General features: G+C 47.1%; 1 protein-coding gene across 1 annotated transcript in view; it reads left to right on the top strand.

The window, feature by feature from the left end:
• LOC120026773 (microtubule-actin cross-linking factor 1-like) overlaps window positions 1–26515 on the top strand; it is a 144532-nt gene that overhangs the window by 2686 nt on the left and 115331 nt on the right. The window contains exons 3-12 of the mRNA XM_038971490.1: window positions 1211–1288; window positions 3047–3139; window positions 20220–20386; window positions 20476–20588; window positions 20985–21091; window positions 21384–21503; window positions 21840–21935; window positions 24213–24340; window positions 25169–25262; window positions 25469–25623. Coding sequence (XP_038827418.1) covers window positions 1211–1288; window positions 3047–3139; window positions 20220–20386; window positions 20476–20588; window positions 20985–21091; window positions 21384–21503; window positions 21840–21935; window positions 24213–24340; window positions 25169–25262; window positions 25469–25623 — 1151 coding nt within the window. The remainder of the gene's footprint in view (window positions 1–1210; window positions 1289–3046; window positions 3140–20219; window positions 20387–20475; window positions 20589–20984; window positions 21092–21383; window positions 21504–21839; window positions 21936–24212; window positions 24341–25168; window positions 25263–25468; window positions 25624–26515) is intronic.

Below are 26515 nucleotides of genomic sequence, written 5' to 3'. Positions count from 1 at the left end.
CCATATGGTCCTGATAAAAAATATACCTCACATTATTTCCGCTGCTTTGAAAGTGTTTTTGGTCCAGTTTGAAGAGGTTTAAAAACTGAAATTACAATTTCAACGAACGCTTGATTCAACATTAGCTCCGCTTCGTCTTTCAAGTAAAAGGCAGTTTAAGTTGCCATAAGCTACTCTGATGTGAGGAAGACAGCCCCCACAAATACTCAACGTCACAAAGGAAAGATCCGGATCAACTGTTAGTCTTTTGGGTAATGAGACTTAATACCTTCCCTAAATATAGGATATTAGCATTATGTTCCTGGGGGATAAGACTGTATTGTTTTGCTTTGCCGGCATCACGGAGCCGTCTTGCTGACTCAAACACTATAATGAGATGGTAATCCTTTCAAATAGCCCCAGACACACAACACATTTCTCCCTCCGAACAGAAGGATGGGTTCAACACAGGTACACACGCTTCCGCTGCGCTTTCTTCCGACAGCTAGCATGCCACTGTAGGCTACCATCATCGCATGCGGCACAAACAGGAATGACAGAGTGAGCCAAATTGATTGGAATACCTTCCCCTCTCACGTCTCGTCCTCTGAATGGAGTTCTCTGTTTGGCCTGAGTGCTCCTTATAACCCTGCTTCAGTACTGGTACTGTTGACTGCAGTGATGACTACACTCAGCACAGCACACTGTGACACACACTCCTGCATCTTGCAATTCTAGCAGCTTTGCTGTGTGCGTTTTCTTTTCTCTGTGTGTGTGTGTGTGTGTGTGTGTGTGTGTGTGTGTGTGTGTGTTCTGACAGACTGTCAGTGATTGACTGAGTGAATGCGTGTGAGTCAGCCAGCCAAGGACTGTGTGTTTGAGAGGGCGGCAGGGGACTGTGTGTGTGTGTGTGTTTAAGAAAAGTATTAGCCTGCCTAAACCAGCATGGTTTGCAGATGTACCTTTTCTGTGTTGTTTCCTGCTCTGCTGTGAGGATGCTTGTTAGCATGTCTTTGACAACAGTTGAAGACAGCGCCCTCTAGGATAATGCTGTGCCATTACAGCGGCTCAGGCATAGTTTTCCCCTCACTGCACTTTGAATTGGGAACGACACTTCTCACGGCTTATATGTCTCTCTCACTGGTCAGCATTGTGAGAAGATCTCACGTTTTTTTTTTTCTTCATACACTCATCTCTCTCTCTCTTCGTGCTTTTCCCCCCCCCCCTTCAGCCCAGAGAAAAGGGTCGCATGCGATTCCACCGGCTCCAGAATGTCCAGATCGCCCTGGACTTCCTCAAACAGAGACAGGTACAACTCACACACACACACACACACACACACACACACACACACACACACACACACACACAACTGCCGCTTTCAAACCCACTCAATACTTCAGCAGGTACTCACGCGCTCAGCAATACACATTGAGCCGAACTAAAGCCACACTCAGACGTCTGCTGTTGGAAATAGATTTTTTTGTTTGTTTATTTAGTTTGGTCTATTTTGCCATTTTTAAAACCCCATACAAAGCACATCCATAAATAAAATCATTGAGATGACCTTTCTCTCGGCCCCGTGTCCCAACGTGTCAGCTCTGCATGACTGGGCCTCCCAGATGACCACAGTCGCACCTCACGCGTCACTGCCCAATGCTGCACCTCTGTCTTAGAGACACCTGCTCCTACTTGACAGGGACTGCATCTCCATAGCCTTCAGCGGCTTCCTCTCCTGGTTTCATTGCTTTTATGTGCACTGGTGTGAGAAAGCAGGATGGAATCAGGAGGGTATTCACACAAAATATATAGCCTTTTCACTATTCAATCTTGCAATGGTGAGCAAGAAGTCATGTGATGACCGGTTAATAACATGGAGCACATGGTTACCCAGCTCTGTTCCAGGTCAACGCTTTAGTTCACCACTAGGCCTGGTGTTTAAATCCTCCCGTTCTACATGTTCCAGGTCAAGGCTTTAGTTCACCGCTAGGCCTGGCGTTTAAATCCTCCCCTTCTACATGTTCCAGGTCAAGGCTTTAGTTCACCGCTAGGCCTGGCGTTTAAATCCTCCCCTTCTACATGTTCCAGGTCAAGGCTTTAGTTCACCACTAGGCCTGGCGTTTTAAATCCTCCCGTTCTACATGTTCCAGGTCAAGGCTTTAGTTCACCACTAGGCCTGGCGTTTAAATCCTCCCGTTCTACATGTTCCAGGTCAAGGCTTTAGTTCACCACTAGGCCTGGCGTTTTAAATCCTCCCGTTCTACATGTTCCAGGTCAAGGCTTTAGTTCACCACTAGGCCTGGCGTTTAAATCCTCCCGTTCTACATGTTCCACGTCAAGGCTTTAGTTCACCACTAGGCCTGGTGTTTTAAATCCTCCCGTTCTACATGTTCCAGGTCAAGGCTTTAGTTCACCACTAGGCCTGGCGTTTAAATCCTCCCGTTCTACATGTTCCAGGTCAAGGCTTTAGTTCACCGCTAGGCCTGGCGTTTAAATCCTCCCGTTCTACATGTTCCAGGTCAAGGCTTTAGTTCACCACTAGGCCTGGTGTTTAAATTCTCCCGTTCTACATGTTCCAGGTCAAGGCTTTAGTTCACCACTAGGCCTGGCGTTTAAATCCTCCCGTTCTACATGTTCCAGGTCAAGGCTTTAGTTAACCACTAGGCCTGGCGTTTAAATCCTCCCGTTCTACATGTTCCAGGTCAAGGCTTTAGTTCACCGCTAGGCCTGGCGTTTAAATCCTCCCGTTCTACATGTTCCAGGTCAAGGCTTTAGTTCACCGCTAGGCCTGGCGTTTAAATCCTCCCGTTCTACATGTTCCAGGTCAAGGCTTTAGTTCACCGCTAGGCCTGGCGTTTAAATCCTCCCGTTCTACATGTTCCAGGTCAAGGCTTTAGTTCACCGCTAGGCCTGGCGTTTAAATCCTCCCGTTCTACATGTTCCAGGTCAAGGCTTTAGTTCACCGCTAGGCCTGGCGTTTAAATCCTCCCGTTCTACATGTTCCAGGTCAAGGCTTTAGTTCACCGCTAGGCCTGGAGTTTAAATCCTCCCGTTCTACATGTTCCAGGTCAAACTGGTGAACATCCGGAACGATGACATCACAGACGGCAACCCCAAGCTGACACTGGGCCTCATCTGGACCATCATCCTGCACTTCCAGGTCTGTGCTGCTCTATGTGTTCTAGTTCTATGTTGCGGTTTGCCACCCTGCTCCGTACATTGTGTTGTGTTCTTGGGTTGTGTACATGGCATGCTGGCTACTTCCTGTTGACCTCTGGCCAGGTCCACCTCACAAGGTTTTTTTTAACCTCGAGGGTCTTTACCTGGTTTAATAAAGGTTCAATGAAAATTAATCAATAAAAACATCAGATTTCTATGTTGTGTCTAATCTGTGGTTGGTTTGCCAGTCTGCTATGCAACCAAATCCCTTTTTAATAACAGCACTTTTTTCCCAAATAGAGTTTACAGTTCTACAAATCATGATGATTCCCACCTCGTGACATTTGTTAGTGATGCAGCTGTTTTCGGCGACCTCTCTGTCCGTATGGGCTAAAGACAGTCATTTATTATTTCGGCTAGTTCTCCCGGCCATGGTCCGTTGTGGCCTGCAGTCTGGTTCCAATCACTTAGAGACCGAGGTGGTAACAATCCTAAGAGCTAATGGTGGATACCGATCTCTCGGCCACGTCCTCTACTGTAGTATTGTGTGTGTTTGGGCGCAGCTAGTTAGCTCTGTGCCAGGAGCAGACTAGATTTAGAAGTGTTTAGTCTATCTTGCCGGTGTGGGAGTTTACTTGACTTGTTGCTTTGTCTGTAGTTGCTGTGCCGACCTGCTTGTTGCAGAGACGGAGACGGCTCTAGGGAAGCCTTATAAGGCTCTGGTTTGGTGTTTGGCACGTGTGTGTGTGTGTGTGTGTGTGTGTGTGTGTGTGTGTGTGTGTGTGTGCGCACACGAGTTAATTTTGAAGACACTCGTAGCAGCGTTTAAAAGATGGACACGAGTGGCTGTGTGTGTCACATAGTTTACCTTGGCATGTCCTTGTGTTGTGGTGGAGAACCACCACCAGGCAGGGCATTGCAGTAGGTCAGGTCCCAGAGCACTAGCACCATAGAGGGACACACATACAGCTGGCCTCAGGAACCCAGGCGTGAATGTTTGGACACTAATCAGTCACGCAAACCCAAAGCTACCCTTCCTGTATCCACAAATAATACATCTTCAACTAAATGTTCTCCTTTTTAGAAGTCAAACTTCTCTACAGAAGGTAGAAAAATACAGAAATGAGAGCACCATTTTGTCAGCTCAGGAACCAACCTTTAATTATTAGGTTTTACAATCAGCTGCACTTCCCATGCCCGGCCACTAGGATGTGCTGTGGGCAAAGCAGAGCGATGATAATATTACCTCACAAGGTGACACCGGCAAGAAGGTTGCCACGGAGACACGCCGCATGACTACGCAGCCACTTCATTCAGCATGATTCAGCAGAATGGTGTGAGCCCAGGGGGAGAAAGGGCGGGAGGGAGAGAGAGGGTGGTGAAGTGATGCAGAACGAGGGAGAGAGGTAGAGGGGGATAACTCTGCGCTGATGGACAGAATGGGGGCTGAAAACTACTGTTGCGCTGAAGGAGATAGAAGAGGAGGAAATGAAAGGGAGAAGATGGAAGGATAGAGCAGTCGTTTTACAGTTGCGGATACATTTAATCAAACCAAATGTTATTTGTCACATGCTTCATAAACAACAGGTGTTGACTAACAGTGAAGGGTTTTTCCCAACAACGCAGAGAGAAAAATTTGAGAAATAATAGAAAAATAGTAACATGAGGAATAAATACGCAATGAGTAACGATATCTTGGCTATGTACGCTGAACAAAAATATAAACGCAACATGTAAAGTGTTGGTCCCATGTTTCATGAGCTGAAATAAAAGATCCCAGAAATGTTCCATATGTACAAAAATATTATTTTTCTCAAATTTTGTGCACAAATTTGTTTACATCCATGTTAGTGAGCATTTCTCCTCTGCCACGATAATCCATCCACCTGACAGGTGTGGCATATCAAGAAGCAGGTTAAACAGCATGATCATTACACAGGTGCAACTTGTGCTGGGGACAATAAACGGCCATTCTAAAATGTACAGTTTTGTCACGCAACACAATGCCACAGATGTCTCAAGTTTTGAGGGAGCGTGCAATTGGCATGCTGACTGCAGGAATGTCCACCAGAGCTGTTGCTAGACGATTGAATGTTCATTTCTCTACCATATACCGCCACCGTCGTTTTAGAGAATTTGGCAGTACGTTCAACCGGCCTCACAACCGTAGACCATGTGTAACCACGCCAGGGATTGTCTGAGACCAGCCACCTTTATAGCTGATGAAACTGTGTGTTTGCACAACCGGAGAATTTCTGCAAAAACTCACTGTCTCAGGGAAGCTGAGCTCGTCTTCCTCACCAGAGTCTTGACCTGGCTGCAGTTCGGCGTAGTAACCGACTTCAGTGGGCAAATGTCCAACTTCGATGGCCACTGGCAAATCTGGGCAGATTTCTGACAGCGTATATGGCGGTGTGTAGGCGAGCAGTTTGCTGATGTCAACGTTGTGAACAGAGTGCCCCGTGGTGGCAGTGGGGTTATGGTATGGGCAGGCATAAGCTGCCCATACCACAACAAACACAATTGAATTTTATAGATGGCAATTTGAATGCACAGAGATACCGTGACGAGTTCCTGAGGCCCATTGTTGTGCCATTCATCCGCCGCCATCACCTCGTGTATCAGCATGATAACGCACGGCCCGTGTCGCAAGGATCTGTACACAATTAGTAGAAGCTGAAAATGTCCCAGTTCTCCCATGGCCTGTATACCCACCAGATATGTCACTCATTGAGCATGTTTGGGATGCTCTGGATCGATGTATTTGGCTAAGGTGTATGTAAACCTCCAACTGTATATATGTGCATATATGTATGTGTATATATACAGTTGAAGTCAGAAGTTTACATACACCTTAGCCAAATACATTTAAACTCAGTTTTTCATAATTCCTGACATTTAATCCTCGTAAAAATTCCCTGTCTTAGGTCAGTTAGGATCACCACTTTATTTTAAGAATGTGAAATATCAGAATGATAGTAGAGAGAATGATTTATTTCAGGTGTTATTTCTTTCATCACATTCCCAGTGGGTCAGAAGTTTACATACCCTCAATTAATATTTGGTAGCATTGCCTTTTAAATTGTTTAACTTGTGTCAAACCTTCCACAAGCTTTCCACAATAAGTTGGGTGAATTTTGGCCCATTCCTCCTGACAGAGCTGGTGTAGCTGAGTCAGGTTTGTAGGCCTCCTTGCTCGCACACGCTTTTTCAGTTCTGCCCACAAATTTTCTGTAGGATTGAGGTCAGGGCTTTGTGATGGCCACTCCAATACCTTGCCTTTGTTGTCCTTAAACCATTTTGCCACAACTTTGGAAGTATGCTTGGGGTCATTGTTCATTTGGAAGACCCATTTGCGACCAAGCTGGAACTTCCTGACTGATGTCTTGAGCTGTTGCTTCAATATATCCACATCATTTCCCCCCCTCATGATGCCATCTATTTTGTGAAGTGCACCAGTCCCTCCTGCAGCAAAGCACCCCCACAACATGATGCTGCCACCCCCATGCTTCATGGTTGGGATGGTATTCTTTAGCTTGCAAGCTTACCCCTTTTTCCTCCAAAGATAACGATTGTCATTATGGCCAAACAGTTCTATTTTTGTTTCATCAGACCAGAGGACATTTCTCCAAAAAGTACAATATTTGTCCCCATGTGCAGATGCAAACCGTAGTCTGGCTTTTTTATGGCGGTTTTGGAGCAGTGGCTTCTTCCTTGCTGAGTGGCTTTTCAGGTTATGTCGATATAGGACTCGTTTTACTGTGGATATAGATACTTTTGTACCCGTTTCCTCCAGCATCTTCACAAGGTATTTTGCTGTTCTGGGATTGATTTGCACTTTTTGCACTAAAGTACATTCATCTCTAGGAAACAGAACGCGTCTCCTTCCTGAGTGGTATGACGGCTGTGTGGTCCCATGGTGTTTATACTCGCGTACTATTGTTTGGACAGATGAACGTGGTACCTTCAGGCGTTTGGAAATTTCTCCCAAGGATGAACCAGACTTGTGGAGGTCTACAATTTTGTTTCTGAGATCTTGGCTGATTTCTTTTGATTTTCCCATGATGTCAAGCAAAGAGGCACTGAGTTTGAAGGTAGGCCTTGAAATACAGCCACAGGTACACCTCCAATTGACTCAAATGATGTCAATTAGCCTATCAGAATCTTCTAAAGCCATGACATCATTTTGGGGAATTTTCCAAGCTGTTTAAAGGCACAGTCAACTTAGTGTATGTAAACTTCTGACCCACTGGAAATGTGATACAGTGAATTATAAGTGAAATAATCTGTCTGTAAACAATTGTTGGAAAAATTACTTGTCATGCACAAAGCAGATGTCCTAACCGACTTGCCAAAACTATAGTTTGTTAACAAGAAAATTGTGGTGGTTGAAAAACAAGTTTTAAGGACTCCAACCTAAGTGTATGTAAACTTCCGACTTTAACTGTATATATGTGTGTGTATATACAGTGGGGAGAACAAGTATTTGATACACTGCCGATTTTGCAGGTTTTCCTACTTACAAAGCACGTAGAGGTCTGTAATTTTTATCATAGGTACACTTCAACTGTGAGAGATGGAATCTAAAACAAAAATCCAGAAAATCACATTGTATGATTTTTAAGTAATATATATATATTTTTTTAAACGGCTACCGAATTCAATGGCTGTGATGGGAGAAAACTGAGAATGGATCAACAACATTGTTGTGACTCCACAATAATGACCTAAATGACAGAGTGAGAAGAATACAAATAAACATATAAAAAAATATTCCGAAACATGCATCTTGTACAAGATAACCAATAATCGATTTTATTGAATAATAACACAAAATACAGAAACTGAAAATGACAGACGAGTACATCAACTTAATGTAGATTACATATGTGATTGTGAACAATGTGTAAAAAGTCTGAACGGCACATTATGACCTGGGATTTGCAAGGAGCAGCAATGTCATTGGGAGTCACCAGATGGCATGCTAGAAAGCACGTATTCATTTATTGTAATGATTACGGGCAAGGATATAGGGTTTGGTTTTAGCAGGTAAAATGTGGGGCCAGGAAGCACTGCAGGGCCAGGAAGTAGGGAGGGAAGTTATTCCAGCAAACTGTCCCCCTAAAGTTCGCTGCTGATTGGACGACTCTGTCAGGCCAAAAGGAGAATTTGTCATTGGACGCAGCTCTGTTAGGGGTAGAACCACAGGCCTATGACTCCACACTCTGTCATGTCTAGTTAAGACCAGTTCTTCATTATTTCAAAGATGTGTCACGTTAGCAAAGTATTCTCTCCGACTGCAGGCTAGACAAGTTGCTCTCTCGGCGGTCCTTCTCAACACCAGCCACTTCAATTCAATTTTCGAGAGAGACAGCCCTGCTCCGGCCCTCAAGGCAGCGATGTCTGGCAGTTGTCCTCTACTCGGTACTTAATCCATCAGTTAAAGTCTATGTTTGGCTACGATGTTCACTCACCTAACGGATAATAGTTGTCTCTGTCATTGTAAATAAGAATTTGTTCTTAACTGACTTGCCTAGTTAAATAAAATAAAATAAAAAAGGACACCTTCCCCAAAAAGTGTTGTTTTACAACAATATATTCTGGGGACAAGCCTTGTTGTATACTATATGGATCATTGCATATGTTTGTGACCTACCTACAGCATAGAAAAATGTATAGCACTATGTAAATTCAGTATGCATAATTTACCCTGATGCAACAGTGGTTCAAGGTTGGCTGCAGCTCCTCACTTTGACCACTAGGGGTCACCAGTTATCCTAGCTTCATAGATGACCTGGCGCACTAACAATGCTCTCAGCCAACAACACCCCACCCCTCTCACAAACCCCGCCTCTCCCTGAGCTGTGGCTGCATGCGATTGGCTAATCCACTCTGGCCTGGCTCTTTTAATTCGTGCATATCAAATTGTATTAGTCACATGCGCCGAAATACAACAGGTGTAGACTTTCCCGTGAAATGCTTACTTACAAGCCCTTAACCAACAATGCAATTGAAGAAATAGAGTAAAGAAAATATTTAGTAAATAAACTAAAGTCAAAAAATAAATAATAAAAGTAACAGAACAAAATTACATAACAATATCAAGTCTATACACAGGGGGTACGGTACCGAGTCAATGTGCAGGGGTACAGGATAGTCAAGGTCATTTCTATAGACCACCTAACCTCCATCATTTAGAGGGTGAAACAGCAAAACCGACTTAATCAGCTTTTGTGTTTTATGTTGTGGCAGAAAAAATTGCATAGTAAATGTGACAGCTTTCAGGTAGCTAATTGGTAATTGGAGGCTTCCAGCACATATCCATGGTGAAGGCCTGAAGGCCTCAGAGACCTGATTTCGGGTCTTATTGTCTGTTTTCCACTGTGGAGGTAATGGGAGAGCTGTGGATTGGACTCCTCTACAAGTAGCTGATCTACCATCACCGGAGAATACTATGCGTTTATGTTTGTAATGGTATTTATTTTGGGTCTGTGGGTAGATCTCTAAGCTGCCATACGCTGCCTCAGGTCCTTGTGTGTGTGTGTGTGTGTGTGTGTGTGTGTGTTTATTGATGTGGACTGTGCGTGTGCTTGTGTGCGCTCATACAGTTGTCCACCACCCACACACACACTGAGATTTGAGTGTTTAAGGTGTGTGTGAGCGAAAAAGCTTTAACTGGTGCAAAGGCTCTCTTGCGTTCTCTCCCTCATTTCCCCATCCCTCTCTGTATCCCCCTCTCTCTTGCCGTTACACCCCTCTTGCTCTTTTCAGAAGCTGCTCAACACCCACCCTCCTCTCTTGCATCCTTCCCTCTTCTTCAACTTTTTTAATGATCTCGGTATTGCAGAGAATCAACACCGATTTATTTTTCTGCAGCAGCTGGCCAACCTGGGAAGCTTTTGAGTCGTGTCTTTGTGGAGCCCGACCGATTTATCGGTTCACCGATCTTAACAGCTGATATTGGCCTTTTTACCAATACATCGGTGTCGGATACATAGTAACCAATATTCAATACTTAGTATATATCGTGCTTATCTAATCATTTGTGGCCATTTTCATGATGTCATTAAGAAATGTCCAAGAAATGTGTTTCAGATGTACAAGTGCTATTTTGGATGACAATGTATGAGAACTCAGTGTGGAACTTTTTCATTTTCACTGCTGTAACAGTCTATTTAAGCGATAAGGCACGAGGGGGTGTGGTATATGGCCAATATACCACGGCTAAGGGCTGTTCTTATGCACGACACATCGCAGAGTGCCTGGATACAGCCCTTAGCCGTGGTATATTGGTCATATATCACAACCCCCCCCCCTGATATACCACGGCTGTCAACCAATCAGCATCCAGGGCTCGAACCACCCAGTTTATAATGGAGGATATATCATATCAGTAAACTTTGCCCCCCCCCCCCCCCCCCCCCCCAAAAAAAAATCTATCTGTATCGGACCCCCCAAAAAATAGCATATCGGTGTGTGTGTGTGTGTGTCTCATACCAAGAGAGCAGTAGAGAGTATGCCAGAGAGAGAGCGAGAGGAGGGAGGGAGGAACGAGGAAGCGGATAGGAGGAGGAGAAAAGAGGGTGGGAGAAAGAAAGCTAGAGCTGCAGAGGTTGTGAAGATAGAGCGTTTTTCTCTCTGCCTGCGAGCGAGGGAGAGCACGACCGAGAGAAGCCAGCGACAGAGAGAGGAATACAGGGCTGCCTACTGTTACGGTGTCTCCCGGTTTCCCCTGGATCTACAGACCTCGGCTCACACATACACACGCAGCTGATTGGAGGATCGCCCAGCCCTGCAGGCACACACACACACACACACTCTTGCTCTCTCTTCAGCTGCACACACACACATTTTGCATCTCTCCCGGGAACGCTGTGTTTATTGGATCAATCCGACCATGCCTGTCTGACGGGGACCTTGTTCTCCCTTCATCCGGATCCCCATCTCCTCCTCCATCTCTCTCTATAACCAGCCAAGGAGCTCCAGACTACCGGACTTATCCTCTGCCTTTGCCTTACCCAGTCAGCTGTTCGTTTGCAGGCAGCGTCAGGAGAACGGCTAAAGCCGGAGGATACTGGACCTTCCCTAACCAAGTCTAACCCAGTTTAGCCCAGCCTCCTGTAGCCCAGCCCAGCCACCACTGCTAATTCCATTAACCAGACCAAAGGAGACGAGTGGAGAGGGAGTGCCTTTTTAACCAACTGCCTGTCTGTCTGCGTGGTTGTCTGCAACCAGACCCTCTTTGCATGCACGCCTGTGGCCTCACACTGGGAACACATACAGACCTGGATGATTGTGGATGCTGATGTACTGGAGCAGGGTCGAAGACTGTCAGCAGGGATGACTGAAAAAGCCTGCCTGGCTGACAGACAGTTCTAAGGTTGGAGATGGACTGAGGGGTTGGTGATTGGATAGTACCAGCCACCAGCACGATCTCCCAGCAATCCTCCGTTGGAGGGGGGATGAGCTCAAGGCCGGTATCAATGGGGGAGCCACGTGACGTCTGGAAAGCTAAAGGTTGGGTCTCTACGCCCTTCCTCGCCGTGCTTTGGATTTAAACCTGATATAGCACCAGAGACCAAGCTACAGGAACCACTACCAGCTTCCCAAGTTGTCTGGATTTTCTATGAGACAACGCTGCAGGTATCTTACCACTCCTAATGCAATGTGTGATTGGTAGTCATTGAAGGATAATGCAGGACACCTACCATTCAGGATCTCTTCACCTCTCTTCCTGGTCCCATGGTTACCCGTATCACTTGGAGATTTTCAAGTCCGCACCGTAACGTTGCCCTAACGCTCGTTCAACGCCCCCCGTAGGTTTCCTTCGTCCTGAGACCTCTCTGTGGTTAACAACCGGGGGAAACTGAAGGAGATCAAACGCCACCTGACGCAGCGACTCCATGAACAGGGGGGATGGCGAGGAGTTTGAGTCGCCGCCGTCGAGGCTCTGATTTTGAGTTAACAAGCTGTCAGAGTATTGGCTGACTGTCCACTATCACCCACCACCAATCTGGATGGTGGATATTAGCACGCTGTCTCGGCAGAACGGGACACCACCGGCTACTACAGAGCTAATGCCGTCTCCACTTCTACTACTATGACTGTTGTTGGCCGTTACGGCGCTGACAGCAATAACATTATCGCAGGAGCGGAGAGTTATTAATAATATATGATTGTGGATACCTGGAGGCGAGCCTGGATAAAGTACGTGGATTACACTACCCCCGGAACGACAGGGAAAACAAATTACCAACAAACTGCGTGTGTGCAGGATGGCGGAAGCAAAGTGGAATTGCAGATGACTGGATTTATTTTTTTATTCCGCTGCCGAGCGACTGCACCGAGTCAGACACATTGCATGTGTGAGTGTGTGTGTCCGACACTGTGTTTGTGTGTGTGTGCACTGCAGCTCCCTCGCGTCTCACACTCTGAGGAATTGCAGATATGAGATGAGACGAGCACTGATTCCATCGCAGGCAATGCCAGAGACCCCATGGACTTCTCTCACGCACACGCCGACATTGTGTGTGTGAAACGACTGATGCGCTGAAGAGGACGCTGCAGTGCTCTGACTCACCGTCTCACACATCAGACTCTCCTAGCCTCGTTCAACATGTATGTATGAGCCACGTTGACTTTCGTTCTCACCTGCCAAACTTTGGAGGAATGAACGACTAAAGCCTGAAGCCAAATCTATTTTCTGGTAAGCTGTGCTGAGTCTGCTGACATGTTTCTGCCTCGGTGTCCTTGACGTTAGCGCTGGGACCCTGCTGGGACGTCCGTGACCTGCCCGTAGAGGCATAGCGACAGTGGGGGGGGCCTCGGAGAGCGAGCAAGAGCAGACAGGGCTGACAGCGGTGTTGGTGAGGTGAGGCAACAGCTGCAAAGAGAGGAGGAGGAGAGGGGGAGGGAAGGCGGGGAGAGGAGCACCTACGGACAGACGAGAGCTGTGACACGCAAGCCTGCAGCAAGCACCTCGGCCGGGTGGACTGAACCAGACCCTATGAGAAGGTGACGAGAGCCCACATCCCGTCTCGCCATTGTCACTTTCTATACTCCTGGCAAGCAACCATACCTAAACCTGCTGTCACTAACGTCACACCACGAGCAGGTGTCACATTGATATCGCTTTTGTCCGTCACTCTCTGCTACTCTGGTGTGCCTGTCCACCTGAGGGTCTGTTTTTTGCGTTCTATTTTTGCCTCATCTGTCCTTCCCTTGCCTCAGTCATTCACTCTGAGATGGGAAGCTCGATGGGTTGTGTGAGGCCTCCTAGGGAGGGAGGACACGGCTTCCCCCCGCTGTCCCCCAACCCCAAACGGCGCCTCCGCTTCCGGCGAAAACGCAAAGGAAAGAAGCACCAGAAAGGAGGGTCGTCGGTAGGCTCGGAGGTGGAAAGCGTAAGGATAAGCAACATACCGGAGGAAGAGGATGAAGAGGACAAAGGCACTGTCACGGAGGCAACCACGGCCTCGTTCAACACCATGAGTGACGTCGGAGCCAAAATCACCAATTTAACTGTGCCTCATGTCCAAACGCAATCCAGACTGCCCCTTCCCAGTGCTCTCTGTACGGACTCCGCGAGTGACAGCATTGGGGGGTTGGGTGGTAGCAGAGTGCTGGAACTGTCCCCTGAGCCAAGCCCAGTGTGGAGAAGGCTGTCCTACCCCGGAGCTGGGAGTGAGGAAGGGGGGACGAGCAGTACCATAGAGGCCCCAAGCAGCCAAGGGCAACCCAGTGAGAACCCCACCCCCACCCCGACACCAGATAACCCTGACCCATCTTTCCCGTCCCAGGTGCACACCACCCCTGGTGGGGGTCGCGTCTGCAAAGTCAGGGAGCGAGAACAAGGGGTCCTGGAGAGGCCTTGTATACGAAGACCCAAGAAAGAAAGGGCACGGGGGAAAAACCGAGAAAAGGAGAAAGAGGTGGGGGATGAAGGCGGGGTAGCAGGGACGCTGGGGGTTGCTTTTAACAACCCTTCGGCAAAGGAGCGCAAAGGGGTGGTCCACATTCGCGAGGTGGAGGGCCGGCTGTGTGTTGTGAGGACAGTCTACCCCAGTGACTTTGGGTCCCCGGTTTGGAGAGGGGACAGTTACCATGACAAAGAGGTAGAAGTAGAGGTATGTGCCGAACCTCCAGCCGCGTCCCCTGTGACTGGGAACATCCTCAAAGTACATATTTCTGAGGAAGACAGCAGGAGAGCCAAAATGGATGCCAGGACCAGTTTCCTTATGGGGACCCAGGAAGCTACAAAAGTCAAGGAACTCAGTCTGGATAAACCAGCGCAGGTCCAAGAGGGACTATTAATACAGAACCCTCTTTCCTCTGCCTATGCCAGCGATCTGCCCCGCACCTCCCCAGAGACTGGGGGAGCCACCCAGCTAAGCAGGTTTGGCTTGACCCAAAGGAGAGCCAAAATGGACACCTCAGGTCTCAATATGACAACCGACCTTATGGGGACCCAGGAAACTACAAAAGCCGAGGGACCCTCGGTACAGGACCCTCTGTCCTCGGGCTATGCCAGCGACCTGCCACTAACCTCCCCAGAGGCAGGGGGCGCCACCCAGATAGACTGGGAAAGCTCCAGAGAGGGACTGGACTCTGCAAATGACAGTCCTCTATCTCCACCCCAGGTCACCACAAAGCAGTTCCCTCAGGTCAGGGGCATTTTTCTCTCTTTCTTTCTCTTTTCCACTCGCTCTCGTTTACTCCTGGAAATGTAGGCTACATATTTGGGGGCTTGTCCAGGATCAGGCCGAGAGAGCATATTTCTGAATGTCCGTTGCCCTTTTACGTCTTGTATACTACTGTCATACATCTTTGTGTGAGAGAGATCATTTGTACATTTGTGTCTTTCTCTCTCTCTGTGTGTCTCTGTGTCCTGGTTATCAGCCCTGCAGAAGGTCCTCTTCATCCTTCCGGAGTCTGTCTCCAGAGCCTAAACGCCACAGCACAGACCTTCTCTGCATCTCTCCCCCTTTTCTCTTTCTTTCCCTCTGTCTTTTTCTCTCTTTCCATCTCATCACTCATTATTTTCCTCACACCACCCACTCTTTCCTCTGTTACTTCTGACTGTGTGTGTGTGTTTTTCCTTAAATGGCAGGGTTCCTGGCAGCATACTGTAACTTGTTATTTTGCAATGATTGTTTTATGAGATCATACGGCTCAAACAATGGGGTTTATGTGTGTCTTTGGGGGGGGGCAAGTAATTATATTTCTATGCCTACTATAGTGTAGGCCTTTAACCACACAGTTGCTGGTGACCCTTTTACTGTTGTTACCAATAATCAACCTCAGTTGATAATGGTAGTTAGTTGATCTAGACCTTTCTTGCTCAAAGTGCTTTACATTGATCTGTAGCGCCCTGCCGTCAGTATATTATGATGCTATGTTGTCTTTGGGCCTGTGTGTCTCACTTGATGCGCGGTGCTGAGTCACAGGGAAAGCAAGATCAACACACACACACACACACACACACACACACACACACACACACACACACACACACACACACACATACACACACACACACACAGTTGCTTAGAGCCCGGTCTCCACAAAGGCTCCCTTTTACGAGTGTTTTAGCTAGGTAACGATCAATACTTCTGTCTCTTTCTCGATTGTGTGGGTACGTGATGGCTGCCTTTTTGGCGATGTCTGGCCTGCCCTCATCTGAATAAATAGGGTTTTCAGATGCGCATTCATCAACACTGTACTGCTGCATCTAGCCCCAGAGGGGCATTCCAAATACATTATATCCCTCCCATTCGCTCTCTTTCTCTCTATCCTCTCTTTTTGTGTATTTTGTCTGTCTCGTTCCCGCTCCCCATCAACTATCTAAATATCGCCTCTAGAGGTCGACCGATTACCCGGCATGGCGATTTTAATTATGGCCGGTTTCATGTTTTCATAACAATCGGTAATCTGCATTTATGGACGCCGATCAGGGCCGATTACATTGCAATCCATGAGGAGACTGCGTGGCAGGCTGACCACCTGTTACGCGAGTGCAGCAAGGAGCCAAGGTAAGTTGCTAGCTAGCATTAAACTTAACTTATAAAAAACAATCAATCTTCACATAATCACTAGTTAACTACACCTGGTTGATGATATTACTAGTTTAACTAGCTTGTCCTGCGTTGCGTATAATCAATGCGGTGCCTGTTAATTTATCATCAAATCACAGCCTACTTCGCCAAACGGGTGGTGATTTAACAAAAGCGCATTCGTGTCAGGGTATATGCAGCAGTTTGGTCCGCCTGGCTCGTTGCGAACTGTGTGAGGACCATTTCTTCCTAACAAAGACCGTAATTAATTTTCCAGAATTTTACATAATTATGACATAACATTGAAGGTTGTGCAATGTAACAGCAATATTTAGTCTTATGGATGCCACCCGTTAGATAAAATACAGAACGGTTCCGTATTTCACTGAAAGAATAAACGTTTTGTTCTCGAAATTATAGTTTCCGGATTTGACCATATTAATGACCTAAGGCTCGTATTTCTGTGTGTTTATTATATTATAATTACGTCTATGATTTGATAGAGCAGTCTGACTGAGCAGTGGTAGGCAGCACCAGGCTTGTAAGCATACATTCAAACAGCACACTACTGCGTTTGCCAGCAGCTCTTAGCAATGCTTGAAGCACAGCGCTGTTTTTGACTTCAAGCCTATCAACTCCTGAGATTAGGCTGGCAATACTAAAGTGCCTATAAAAACATCCAATAGTCAAAGGTATATGAAATACAAATGGCATAGAGAGAAATAGTCCTATAATTCCTATAATAACTACAACCTAAAACTTCTTAACTGGGAATATTGAAGACTCATGTTAAAAGGAACCACCAGCTTTCATATGTTCTCATGTTCTGAGCAAGGAACTTAAACGTTAGCTTTTTTACATGGCACATATTGCACTTTTACTTTCTTCTCCAACACTGTGTTTTTGCATTATTTAAACCAAATTGAACATGTTTCATTATTTATTTGAGACTAAATAGATTTTATTGATGTATTATATTAAGTTTAAAAAAAAGTGTTCATTCAGTATTGTTGTAATTGTCATTATTACAAATATATATATAAAAATCGGCCGATTTAATCGGTATCGGCGTTGAAAAATCATAATCGGTCGACCTCTAATTACCTCGTCTCTATCCCCCTGCATGTCCTCTTTCTCCCTCCTCCTCTCTCCGTCCATCCCTCTCTCTCTCTCCGTCCATCCATACCCCTCTCTCATCCCTCTCTCTCTCTCTCCATCTCTCTCTCTCTCCATCCCTCTCTCTCTTTCCATCCCTCTCTCTCTCTCTCATCCATCCCTCTCTCGCTCTCTCCATCCCTCTCTCGCTCTCTCTCCATCCCTCTCTTGCTCTCTCTCTCTCCATCCCTCTCTCGCTCTCTCTCCATCCCTCTCTCGCTCTCTCTCCATCCCTCTCTCGCTCTCTCTCCATCCCTCTCTCGCTCTCTCTCTCTCCATCCCTCTCTCGCTCGCTCTCTCTCCATCCCTCTCTTGCTCGCTCTCTCTCCATCCCTCTCTCGCTCTCTCTCCATCCCTCTCTCGCTCTCTCTCCATCCCTCTCTCGCTCTCTCTCCATCCCTCTCTCTCTTTCCATCCCTCTCTCTCTCTCTCATCCATCCCTTTCGCTCTCTCTCCATCCCTCTCTCGCTCTCTCTCCATCCCTCTCTTGCTCTCTCTCTCTCCATCCCTCTCTCGCTCTCTCTCCATCCCTCTCTCGCTCTCTCTCCATCCCTCTCTCTCTCTCCATCCATCCCTCTCTCTCCCGTCGCCCTTTCCTACTTCAAAGGATCCTTTCTTTAAATGGAGACTATTCTGAGCCCCAGGAGGCAAGTGTATCATAGCAGTGTACAGTAAGTGTGTCGTAGGCATAGCGTTTCTAGCCATTCTCGTTGATGGTGATAGCACCACCTTGCCGTCTCTCAAGCGGTGCGTCCGTGAGGCACTCTATTCTATGTTAAGGCACTCTAGAATCACATGAGCCGGTGAGAGAATGAGTCCGAGCACAGCACACACTGAACACACTTTGATGTGTGCATCCTAGGGTTCCACCATCTTACAGAGCATTCATAGTGTGTCTGTCCGGCACGTGACTCCTGGGGGGGAGGGGGGGCAGCAGGCCCCTGGCTGCTCGCGTGTGTGACGGTGTAGCTGTCTGTCTGTTAGTGTTTGTTAGTGTCTGATTTAAGCGTGATGTCACCAGATAATTGACACCATGTGCCCTGTTTTTGTAGTGTAAAATCGCTACCATCTGTTACCCAAAACAACCGTATTTCTCATAATACCTGGATCAGAATTTAGGATAAACATGTCCATGAGAAGGTGGTAATTATGTATGACGATTGATCAATTGACTAGCGCAAACATGTAGTATGCGGTCCAATCACCAGCTGCAGTATTCTAAACAGGTTATGGGTTGCAGAGGGGGGGGGGGGGGGGGGGGGGGGGACTGAGCTACATAGGATGGTACAGTACCTGGGTGTCAAATGGTAGAGTGAGGCTATGCTTGACTCGTTTATCGTTTATTGCTAGTCACTGAAGGGCTCAGGGCCAGAGTCAAATAGATAGTAATAGTGGCCCTGTAGTTGGATGTCCGTGCCTTAATAATCTTTACTATAAAAGACTCACGTCATGTTTTTTGGGGGTACACACAAGGCGTGTGTCTGTCTCGGTGTTTACCGTCGGTTTGTACTGTATGTGCGCGTCATGTGCATGTTTTGCCTTGTTTGTTTACGCAGGCCATGGGTTTTGCTCTCCCGCTCTCTCGTTTGCATGCCATTCCTCCTCTCCCTCGCTCATCCCCCCTCTCTCTCTCTCTCCTTCTCTTTTGGTTGTTGCTGCAGTCTCCTGGCACTCACTGGACTTTCATTCTGTTCTATATTAGCACTCGAGAGAGAGAGAGAGACAGACAGACAGACAGACAGACGGAGGGAGGGAGGGCCGGCAAGACGGGAAGTGAGAAAAAGGGATGACGGAGGAATACTGATGACAAGAACCAGGCACTGCCAGATACTGCATCAACAACAGCCACCCTTTGTCATGATACAGATTAAAGAAACAAAGACAAGTGTAGGGAAGGAAGGGAAACGAGTGTGTGTGGGGGGGGGTGAGGTGGAGGACGGTTGGCTTAAGTAGGTTATAAGCGCTTTGACCTCAAAAAGAAAAGAGGGATGAAAAAGAGGAGTGAAACAGCAGATTGATGTGAAGGAGAGATGGACGACTCAAAACAAGGAAGTGTCTGAGGAGATCAAATGAGGAGAAGTGACAGAGATTGAAGGGGTGCTCTGGACGGAGGCCGAACGAGGGGGGAGGGAAGGGGGTAGATGGATGAAGGAATGAACAAGTGGAGGAGGGAGAGGGGGAGATTGTGGTGAGAAAACAAGCTAATGAGCTGGCCAGAATAATGAGAGACCGAAGGAGAAAAGAACGCTGGCTCGGGCTTAAGGCCTATTGGTTAAAGGACAGAGCAGTTGAAGGATAGGAACAAAGACGACAAGTTGAATCAAAGTGAATAGAAGACTAGCACGTTGATACAATTCTGCTGACTCACTGTGTGTGTACGTTTGCATGTCACGTACATCCGTGTGTGCGTGGGCCTGTATGAACTATGGGTACAGCGATTGTTCATTAGTTTGTCATGACACTAAAGATATGTTTGAAACAGTGTAATGAATGCCCACCGTGGGTTACAGTCGGGGAGTAGGACAATGTCATGAATATGAGAGGATGATGTAGTCTGCAATGAGTGTCTGCCCCTAAAGGGAAAGGGTGTGCATCCCTGCCAGCTGTTGTGGCTTTCATATAACACGTTTTTTCCTTACCATGATTACACAGTAAGAGCAGGCATCCTTTGACCATCAAATAGTAGATATTTGGAACCTTCTACCAATACTTATGGATGGATCCATGCAAAGTCATCCCAATATGTATGTCCCATATTCATTAACCCTCACCTCTCCTCTGGTCTCTCCTGATCTGACGTTTATGAGTGGGGAGTGTGTGTGTGTGTTCATAATGAGTGTTTCCTGTACGAACCATATCCTCTCTGTGTTCCAGATCTCAGAGATCTACGTGAGCGGTGAGTCAGGGGACCTGACGGCGAAGGAGAAGCTGTTGTTATGGAGCCAGCAGGCCTCCGAGGGCTGGCCTGGCCTCCGCTGTACCAACTTCTCCTCCTCCTGGCGCGACGGGCGCATGTTCAACGCCCTGCTCCACCGATTCAGGTACACACACAATCACCCACTGAGATGCATGCAGACACACACACACGTTCAGTTCTGACCCCCCTGTCTCCCTCTCTGATGGTCTCCAGGCCAGACCTGATTGACATGGAGGTGGTGGCGCAGCAGAGTAACCTTGACAACCTGGAGCAGGCCTTTGAGATCGCCGAGTCGCTAGGGGTGACCAGACTACTGGACGCTGAAGGTAACCGTCTGCCTGCCTGTCTTTGTCTGCGTCTCTGTCCGTCTGCGTCTCTGTCCGTCTGCGTCTCTGTCCGTCTGCGTCTCTGTCCGTCTGCGTCTCTGTCCGTCTGCGTCTCTGTCCGTCTGCGTCTCTGTCCGTCTGTGTCTCTGTCCGTCTGTGTTTCTGTCCATCTGTCTGTGTACTTCTAGCCTCCGGCCGTTCTACGGTGTTGACAGGTCTGGTATCGTGAGAGTAGTGTACATCATGATACTGTCTGTGTTCCTCTGTGTTCTGTTGGTCTGCCTCTCTCTACCGTTTATAATGTGTTGACCTTTCCTCTCCCCCTTTCATCGCCCCGTCTCCTCCTACCGCTCTCTCTCTCTCTATCTCTCTCTCTCTCTCTCTCTCTCTCTCTAGATGTGGACGTTTCGTCTCCAGATGAGAAGTCGGTCATCACGTACGTCTCCTCCATCTACGATGCCTTCCCCAAGATCCCAGAGGGAGGAGAGGGCATCGCCGCACACGTATGTTCTTCTCCTCTCACGTTCACTTCAGCTTGTATCAATGTACAGTTGGTCAGTCTGTGTGAACGAATGCATGGCTGTACTCTTATTGGCATGACTGCTCAAGGGACATCATGTTGCCAAAGCTCTGGAGCCAATAATGGACTCCATTGATCGCAGTCTGCCATTGAAGTATATTGATAGCTGACTGTCAATGAACCAGTCCGATACTCCCTCTCTGTCTCTCTCGCTATCTTTCTCTTCCCCTCTCCTCTCCCTTTCCTCCTTCCCTCTTTCTCTCTCTCTCTATCAGGAGGTGGATCACCGCTGGGCAGAGTACCAGTCTCGTTTCTCCACGCTGCTCCAGTGGAGCCGGCAGCACACGGCACTCATGGCCAACAAGAACTTCCCACTTAACCCTGTGGAGCTCAAGGTGAAGAGGGAGGGAGGGGAATGGTCAAGAAAGGGAGTCTGGAGAGAATAAAATAGCCAGAATGGAAGGGTAGAAAGAGAGAGAGGCAATAAGGGGATGAGCGAGAGGATGTGGGTAAAGATGAAAAATAAATGTTTATAAAGCATCTCCGAGTAGGAGTGGTGATCTAGGATCAGCGATTTAGATAATCATGAATATGATTATATAGACGGGGGGGTGGGGCTGTTCCTAGATCAGCATTACTACTCTGAGATGCTTTATGAATACGGGCCATTCATAAAGACAGTCTATTATTGACATCTAGCCTTTTGTCAACACCCTGTCACTGTCCCACAGGCACTTTACAATGAGTACGTCCATTTCAAAGAGACGGTGATCCCTGCCAAGGAGCTGGAGAAGAGTGGCGTTGAACACCTCTACAAACTGTTGGAGGTAGGCGATGGAGGGAGGAAGGAAGAGAGAGACTTTTGTTTTCTAAAACCTATTGAGACTCAATAACGGCAAGCGCTGTAAAATGTCAGCTCAAACCTACATTGATGGTAAACACCGATTTACCATCCAAGAGACTGAACTACATACCCAGGCAGATACTATTATTACCCTTGAGGACACAGCCTCATTTCAACAACATATCATATTATGGCATGTTTGGCTGGCATTAGTCTTGTAGAAAACTGAAAGTCATAAACTCAATGACCGACAAAAGAGAGAGAAACATGGAGAGATTGACAGAGAGATGGAGAGCGAGAAAGTAAAGGATGTGAAGAGGTGACCTGGTTTCTGCCACCACGAGCGGGCCACTGTGTGTGTGTGTGTGTGTGTGTGTGTGTGTGTGTGTGTGTGTGTGTGTGTGTGTGTGTGTGTGTGTGTGTGTGTGTGTGTGTGTGTGTGTGTGTGTGTGTGTGTGTGTGTGTGTGTGTGTGTGTGTGTGTGTGTGTGTGTGAGTGAGATCGAACACCCTGTTCTCTGCACCAGGCCATTTCAACCCCATGCCACTGCCTTGAGACAACAAACTATAATTCCTCCTATCAAATCCTCTTTCATTTCCCCTCGATTCTACTTTCCCAGTGTCACCACTGCCCTCCTGACACTCCTGATCAATGACTCATGATGACTCACAACCCCAAGCATCCCAAACATTTATACTTCAAGACCTCGAAGAGATTTGTGTCCTATTTCCACGTTTTGTTTTACGTTACAGCCTTATTATAAAATGTATTAAATCCATAAATAGACATTTCTGCATGTATTTAAAAAATATAGCTTATTTACATTAGTATTCAGACCCTTTGCAATGAGACTCGAAATTGAGCTCAGGTGCATCCTGTTTCCATTGATCATCCTTCAGATGTTTCTACAACTTGATTGGTGTCCACCTGTGGTCAATTCAATTGATTGGACATGATTTGGAAAGGCACACACCTGACTATATAAGGTCCCACAGTTGACAGTGCATGTCAGAGCAAACAACAAACCATGCTGTCGAAGGAATTGTCCTTAGAGCTCAGAGACAGGATTGTGTCGAGGCACAGATCTGGGGAAGGGTAACAACAAATGTCTGCAGCATTGAAGGTCCCCAGGAACACAGAGGCCTCCAGCATTCTTAAATGGAAGAAGTTTTGAACCACCAAGACTCTTCCTAGAGCTGTCCGCCCGACCAAACTGAGCAATCTGGGGAGTAGTACCTTGGTCAGGAAGGTGAGGTGACCAAGAACCTGATGGTCACTCTGACAGAGCTCCAGAGTTCCTCTGTGGAGATTGGAGAACCTTCCAGAAGGAGAACCATCTCTGCAGCACTCCACCAATCAGGCCTTTTATGGTAGAGTGGCCAGATGGAAGCCTCAGTAAAAGGCACATGACAGCCATGCTTGGAGCTTGCCAAAAGGCACCTAAAGACTCTCAGACCATGAGAAACAAGATTCTCTGGTCTGATGAAACCAAGATTGAATTATTTTAGCCTGAATGCCAAGCGTCACATCTGGAGGAAACCTGGCACCATCCCTACGATGAATCATGGTGGTGGCAGCATCATGCTGTGGGGATGTTTTCAGCAGCAGGGACTGGGAGACTAGTCAGGATCGAGGGAAAGATGAACGGAGTACAGAGAGATCCTTGATGAAAACCTGCTCCAGAGCACTCAGGACCTCAGACGGGAGCAAAGGTTCACCTTCCAACAGGACAACAACACAGCCAAGACAACCCAGGAGTGGCTTTGGGACAAGTCTCTGAATGTCCTTGAGTGGCCCAGCCAGAGCCCGGACTTGAACCTGATCGAACATCTCTGGAGAGACCTGAAAATAGCTGTGCAGCGACGCTCTCCGTCCAACCTGATAGAGCTTGAGAGGATCTGCAGAGAAGAATGGGAGAAACTCCTCAAATACATGTGTGCCAAGGTTGTAGCGTCATAGCCATGACGAATGAAGGCTATAATCGCTACCAAAGGTGCTTCAACAAAGTACTGAGTAAATGGTATGAATACTTATGTAAATGTGATATTCAGTTTTTTTCATAAATTTGCAAAAGTTTAGAAAACCTGTTTTTGCTTCGTCATTATGAGGCATTGTGTGTAGATTGAGGGGGAAAACAATTGAATCCATTTTAAAATAAGGCTGTAACATAATGTGGGGAAAATGAAGGGGTCTGAGTACTTTCTGAATGCACCGTATGCGTTATAGAAGTTAAAATGATGTGCATGTTTGTGTTCCTCAGGTATGGATGGAGTTTGGGCGCATCAAGCTGCCCCTGGGCATGCACCCCAACGACCTGGAGGAGGAGTGGGGCAAGCTGATCCTGGAGATGCTGGAGAGAGAGAAGGCCCTGCGGCCCGCTGTGGAGAGGTCGGCAGCTCAGACATACTTAACACTATAACTAACCAGAACCTTAAAGCTGGAATCCTTAATGGTGAAACAGCCAAGCCTGCAGTTTTATAACAACAAATAAGTTACTGCAAACAACAACACTTTCTTCTCCTCTGACGTCATTGCACACGCAATAAAAGAGCATAATATGTTGAGCGTTTAAACGTGCTGCACGACACTCCTCAGCTCGGCAACAAAAACGATAACAACGGTGGTGGGGGGCGGCCAGTGGCGCCTTTCCCCCAATCTGCAGAATCTTTAACCCTGAGTTACTTATTTTAGAGCTAGAGTCTGTTTATACCAGTAGTTATGGAAAGACGAGGCCCTGTGGCTCGCTGTGGAGCACACTAACCCGAACCCCGACACTTTATTACAGACATCACTTAGGGCGACATTTTCATGGTGCTAGAGCCCAGGTCTCTGCACAAAACGCAGTACATCTCAGTATCATCAGGCATTTTCACACTGATTTTAATTTGCACGTGTCTGGTCTCCGTTGTATTGTGGAAATGTCGTCCTTGTCTTGATACTTCAGCAATTTAGTCTTAAAGTTCAATAGGCCTAACTTGATTACCTGGTAGATGTTTTATGGTTGTTATGGTTGTACAGTCAACACATTCCATAGACACTGGCTGCATACGAAATGGCACCCTATTCCCTATATAGTGCACTACTTTTAACCAGGGCCTGGTCAAAAGTAGTGCGCTGTATAGTAAATAGGATGCAGTTTCGGACGTAAAAAATGAGTGTTTCGAAGCTTGTTGACACTGTGCTGACACTGTGCTGACACTGTGCGTCTCTCTCCAGACTGGAGTTATTGCTGCAGATGGCCAATAAGATCCAGAACATGGCCCTGGACTGTGAGGAGAAGCTCACCCTGGCCAAGAACACACTGCAGGCCGTGAGTGATGCTATCCCTGTTTCTCTCTCTCTCTTTCAACGAGGACTTGCTTCTCTGAGGTTTTTGTATTTCCACTGTATAGGCACGATGTGCCTCTTTCACTGTGGTGTACTGTGTCTTACTCATTTCTTCCCCGTCCCTCGCTCTCCCTTTCCCCTCCTCTTCGTCCTCTCTTTTCCCACCATGTCTTCTCGCTCCTCCGTCAGGACATGTCCCAGGTGGAGAGTGGCGAGGCGGTGCGTTGTGAGAGGGAGCTGGGTTTGTACCTGCAGGACTGTGAGGTTCTGATCAGACGGCTCAACGTGGACCTCCACGTCCTCCGAGACCAGAAATACTACCAGGTGGAGCAGCTCGCCTTCAGGTCAGTGGAGGGAGAGGGGGTGTGTACGGACAGAAAATGAGGCTCTGTTGATAGAGCATGGTGCTTGCAACGCTAGAATAGTGGGTTTGATTCCCGCTGTGGCCACCTGTACGTGAAATGTATGTACGCATGACTGTAAGTCGCTTTGGATAAAAGTGTCTGCTAAATGGCATAACTTTGAAAAAATATATATACACTTCCGTTCAAAAGTTTGGGGTCACTTAGAAATGTCTTTGTTTTTGAAAGAAAAGCACACCAGTCTCAACGTCAACAGTGAAGAGGCGATTCCGGGATGCTGGCCTTCTAGGCAGAGTTGCAAAGAGAAAGCCATATCTCAGACTGGCCAATGAAAAGAAAAGATTAAGATGGGCAAAAGAACACAGACACTGGACAGAGGAACTCTGCCTAGAAGGCCAGCATCCCGGAATCGCCTCTTCACTGTTGACGTTGAGACTGGTGTTTTGCAGGTACTATTTAATGAAGCTGCCAGTTGAGGACATGCGAGGCATCTGTTTCTCAAACTAGACACTCTAATGTACTTGTCCTCTTGCTCAGTTGTGCACCGGGGCCTCCCACTCCTCTTTCTATTCTGGTTAGAGCCAGTTTGCGCTGTTCTATGAAGGGAGTAGTACACAGCGTTGTACGAGATCTTTAGTTCTTTGTTTCTGGCCATTTTGAGCCTGTAATCGAACCCACAAATGCTGATGCCACAGATACTCAACTAGTCTAAAGGCCAGTTTTATTGCTTAATCAGAACAACAGTTTTCAGCTGTGCTAACATAATTGCAAAATGGTTTTCTAATGATCAATTAGCCTTTTAAAATGATAAACTTGGATTATCTAACACAACGTGCCATTGGAACACAGGAGTGATGGTTGCTGATAATGAGCC

This window comes from Salvelinus namaycush, chromosome 32 (assembly GCF_016432855.1).
Source record: "Salvelinus namaycush isolate Seneca chromosome 32, SaNama_1.0, whole genome shotgun sequence".
In the NCBI taxonomy this organism is placed as follows: Eukaryota; Metazoa; Chordata; class Actinopteri; order Salmoniformes; family Salmonidae; genus Salvelinus; species Salvelinus namaycush.
Note: the sequence above shows the minus strand (reverse complement) of the source record. Positions and strands in the feature narration are given on the sequence as shown.